The sequence below is a fragment of the Apis dorsata genome, unplaced genomic scaffold, assembly GCF_000469605.1.
Source record: "Apis dorsata unplaced genomic scaffold, Apis dorsata 1.3 scaffold_631, whole genome shotgun sequence".
NCBI classification, from domain to species: domain Eukaryota; kingdom Metazoa; phylum Arthropoda; class Insecta; order Hymenoptera; family Apidae; genus Apis; species Apis dorsata.
In genome coordinates this window covers 1356003-1360285 of record NW_006263826.1, presented here as the reverse complement: position 1 = coordinate 1360285, position 4283 = coordinate 1356003, and the positions used below count along the sequence as shown (strand labels likewise).

General features: G+C 33.8%; 2 protein-coding genes across 4 annotated transcripts in view; both read right to left on the bottom strand.

Moving 5' to 3' along the window:
* LOC102671633 (regulator of nonsense transcripts 1) overlaps positions 1–1194 on the bottom strand; it is a 5226-nt gene extending 4032 nt beyond the window's left edge. Inside the window, exons 1-2 of one of the 3 annotated variants that reach the window (XM_006621676.2) lie at positions 834–1194; positions 514–734 (exon numbers count right to left, since the gene is read on the bottom strand). In XM_006621676.2, the coding sequence (XP_006621739.1) occupies positions 514–702 (189 nt within the window). In that variant the 5' untranslated portion in view covers positions 703–734; positions 834–1194. Of the gene's footprint in view, positions 1–513; positions 735–812 lie in introns of all 3 variants that reach the window. The other 2 variants (XM_006621677.2, XM_006621678.1) reach the window with 2 other exon arrangements.
* A 446-nt stretch (positions 1195–1640) lies between these two features.
* The window catches only part of LOC102671282 (neurogenic protein big brain), a 13593-nt gene continuing 10950 nt past the window's right edge, over positions 1641–4283 (bottom strand). The window contains exon 4 of the mRNA XM_006621672.2: positions 1641–3866. Coding sequence (XP_006621735.1) covers positions 2757–3866 — 1110 coding nt within the window. The 3' untranslated portion in view covers positions 1641–2756. The remainder of the gene's footprint in view (positions 3867–4283) is intronic.

The following is a 4283-nucleotide window of genomic DNA, read 5'->3' as shown; positions in this document are numbered from 1 at the left end:
TATATATATATATATATTTTTAAATCTCATCCAAAATGTATTTTTTTTCATTTACAATGATATTATATTATATTATTATTTTTCTTTTCATATTCATAAAATTATAAATCAGAAATGATACAAATTACTTATCTTGCATAACAATACGAAACGTTAATTATCGCAAAAATCACCTAACCTCTAATCATCGAAAAAATATTAATCATATTTAGAAAAACTAATTTATATATGAAAAGATTATGTTTACAATATTTTATACATTATAAAAATTTTATTTATAAAAAAATTACTTCTTATGTATAGCATGAAAACGAAAAAAATGTATAGGTCATGAAATCAAGATAAGGCGTGGACATAGAAATGATATATATCAGAAATTGGTGAAACTAAAATTGAATGAGGTTAGGTACCAGCCAAATTTAAACAAAAACTTGAAACACAATAAAGTCAATTAACAAAAATATAGGTTAGAGGTCAAATTCAGAAGAACATATGACGAGTTAAAAAACCAACCTGTACAGGCTGGTTAGGTTGACTTTGGGCAGCATCGTGTTGCGAAGCTTGAGTTTGACTCGGTGAGGGTAATGTAAAATCGGTGAAATCAAATTCGCTACCCTGCGTGTCTGCACCGATTAAATCAGCTTCCTCTGTGTCGAGAAACGTAAGGGTTTGACTGCTAGGTCCATATGCATCGACGCTCATCCTGTACAGATACTCGATGTCCTTTTCGTGCCCTGCAAGAAGATAAATCTACCTTCGACTCCAAAAGCGATGACGACCACTTTTTCGCAATAGAATACCGCGACACACACACGAAACGCTTGTGTAATTACCGTTAGCGAAATAATAGACAAACAAAACTACCAAGTAGAGTGAACTCTTAACACTGCTCAACGAAAGAGGCCAGAGGGAATCCTACGCCATACTTCGTCTCGCGCAAGTCTCGCGCCCACCAACACCGACACGAGTATGCGACTAACTTTTCTTCTTACGCTCGTTATATGTTACGTCATCAGCTGATTTTTACGTACGTCCCGAGAGATCGAGACTGAAAGTTGGGGATTTCAGCGATTTCGTAGTCACTAACGATGATTGCCTTTCTCGCGATTTGATTTTTCGTGCCGATTTCTCTCGAAATTTTTATCGGTTAAACGTATGATAAGCGGCAGATTTCGTTGCATCCCGATAGATGACGACACAACTCAGTTCAGTATGTGATTGTGGCGGGAAAAAGTACATTAAATATTATTTACGACCTTTATTTTTTCTTTAATTTGGTTATTAATTATAGTTTAAGTCAACAGATGTCGTTCGTGTATTTAAATATTGATTTATCGAATATATTATTAGTATTAAAAAATTATTATTAAAAAAAAATTGTATTAATATTAAAAAGTATTAAATGATTAATTATTTTATAGATTTTATTTCATAATTAATAATATTTCTTTTAAATAATTAAAAGATACAAGAATAAAATTAAGCTAAAATTAAGCTAATACAAGTTTCGTTTTCATATTTTAAATTTTTATCGTAATTATATTATATCCGTTTTTTTTAATAATTTTATAAGATAAATGTAAATATAAAGAGCAATATTCAATAGAAAATAAATATCATTTTTTTAAATCGTTTTTTTATCGTTTATTGTCAAGTTTTTTCCTACTTTCATGCACAAAACGAATATAACAATAATTCTACATTTCTATAATCTACAATAAAAATAATAAATATAAAATTTAATATATACAAAATACTTGTATTGAATTCTACCGATTTCTACATTCTTCGGTGAATATTCGTTTTCATTTTTCTATTACATTAAATTACTTTACATAATATTTGTAAATATGTACTGACTTTATAATAAGTTTTTAAAATATAGTATTTTAATTCATACATTTATTCACACACAATAGGCTTACGCGCACACATACAATACATTCACACGTACACAGCATATTATATTAAATAAATATCGAACCGCATATAAAAGTAGTATAAAATTGTTCTTCTTTTATTAGATCGAAAATCGATGACAATAAACTATACAAAACAGATGTTGCATAAATTTTCAAATTTGATCTTCGATGAATAAGAAATATTTTTTATTCTTTAACGTCATATATAAAATATTTGTGAAATCAGTCTTGTGTGGCGGTATACTGATTGTAACTTTGATCAGTTTATTTTACCGATTAATCAAAAAAACTATTTGATAATTAATCATTAAAATATCAAAATTGATTGCTTTCGAATATTTTTTTGATAATCGAATTTGATAATCGATTAGTTAGTTTAATTTAAAAATCTATCTATTAATGCCTAAGGGCAAGGTAAAAAATTTATATAAAATGCAGGATAACAATTATTTTTTCTTATTCGATTCATTGTAGTAGTATATTAAAAATTGCTGCTAAGAAATCTCAATTAAATCCTGCACTTTCACTTTGAAGAAACAATGAACATAATTACAATATTATTCTAAAATCCATGAAACATGACAATTTCAGTATTAAACATTTTCTGCAATTGTCCTCTACATTCTTTAACAACAATAATAAAATGGCACTGCAATATCTCCTTTTGTTGCTACAAAAATTTATCATATCCCCATTTTTATTCAATGACTGCTCTTAATTTCTAATGAACTTCATAAAGGTCAGTAACAGGAGACGTGTTCTCTTTAAACTGTCTAATCTAACCATCTTTCATATCTTAAACGAAAATTATCACCAAATTTATGAAATTTACAGTCAATATTGAGGATTTGGCGAATTTCTTTGGAAACTATTTTGCTGATTTTGTTGTAATGGCCCAGCTGGACTAGGTCTTCCTTGTTCGCGATACTGAGAAGTTGATCCATTGGAAGGTCCTGTTGATCCAGGAGGCCCAGGTATCTTGCCATAATTCCCTCGCGTCGAACCTTGATAACTGCCATACGCAGAATCATCACTTCGCCTAGAAACATGTCCGTACATACTTTCCGGTCTTCTAGAGTTCACGGCGTTATCCGAGTTGGTGGACAATGTTCCATTCTGCTGTTGTTGCTGCTGCTGTTGCTGTTGCTGATGATGATTTTGGGCGGAAGATTGAACGTTCGAACCCGATTGTTGAGAATTTTGACTACTTGGAGGAGGAGCTGGAGCCCTCCCGTATATACTAGATCCTGTAGACACACCATAGATACCATTCTCCCTTGTACTGAGAGTTGTAGAAATCCCCCTGATCCCATAAATACTTTGAGTGCATTGTTGCAACTGATTTTGCATGTTCTGATTCGTGCTATTATGATTTTGAGAATTTTGATTTTGACCATTTTGCTGTTGACTCTCCCTGCCCGAGTTCGAACCGGTTTGACCTATTCTAATTGGATATAGGCTTTGTGCCGGGACCAATGGGCCCGGTTTAGGGATCATCAAGCCGTCCCGCGTCCCGGAACTCGATTTGGCGTACACACTTTGCGAACGATTCAGATTCGCTCTGGTCAAGGGAGGTGATTTACAATAGAGCGATTTCGTCCCACCATAAATGGATTCGACGCGTTCCAAGGCAGTAGGGGGTGCACTGTAGATCGATGAGGATGCTCCAGCAACTGGACGATAGGTTGCATACGCGCTGGAGAATTTGGGACCAGACGGTTTGTCCAAATCGTCGTAAGTATCCTCGTCAGATCTCATCGATGAATTGTCGCCATCATCTATATCTCGTGGATCCCTCGATTGTTTCGAATTTAGAACGTATTCGTGAAGGAGAGCTGCTATTGCGCTTCCGGATAATGGGCCTACCCAATAAACCCAATGGTTGTCCCAACGGTTGCTTACAAACGCTGGCCCGAGTGCTCGAGCGGGATTTAAAAACGGACTCTGAAACATCAAATTGAAATTCATTAATTTCTCCTTTTAATCTGTCCCCTATATTCATTCGATTGTCATATCTTATTTTGTATTCTCAGAATACATACACATGCATGATAAAAATATTCGAAAATTAAAAAAAACCAAACTTTCTTAATTCTTGCTTTTATGCATGAAACATTGGTACACGTGAATTGTTTTCTTTGGAAAGCATTGTACATGTAGGTTTACAAAGCAGGTGGGATCGAGGGATCGAATTCTTCTTTTTCTCCCTCTCTCTCTCTCTGTCCTTCCTACTCAACATCTCTTCTCTCCCTTCCCCCTCCTGCTAACCCACAGGTGCTGTTTAAAGACGCGGACGCGGACGAGAATTGGAAAGAAATCGAGAATCGCTTTGAATAGACCGATTGCAAAGAGGAATACGAA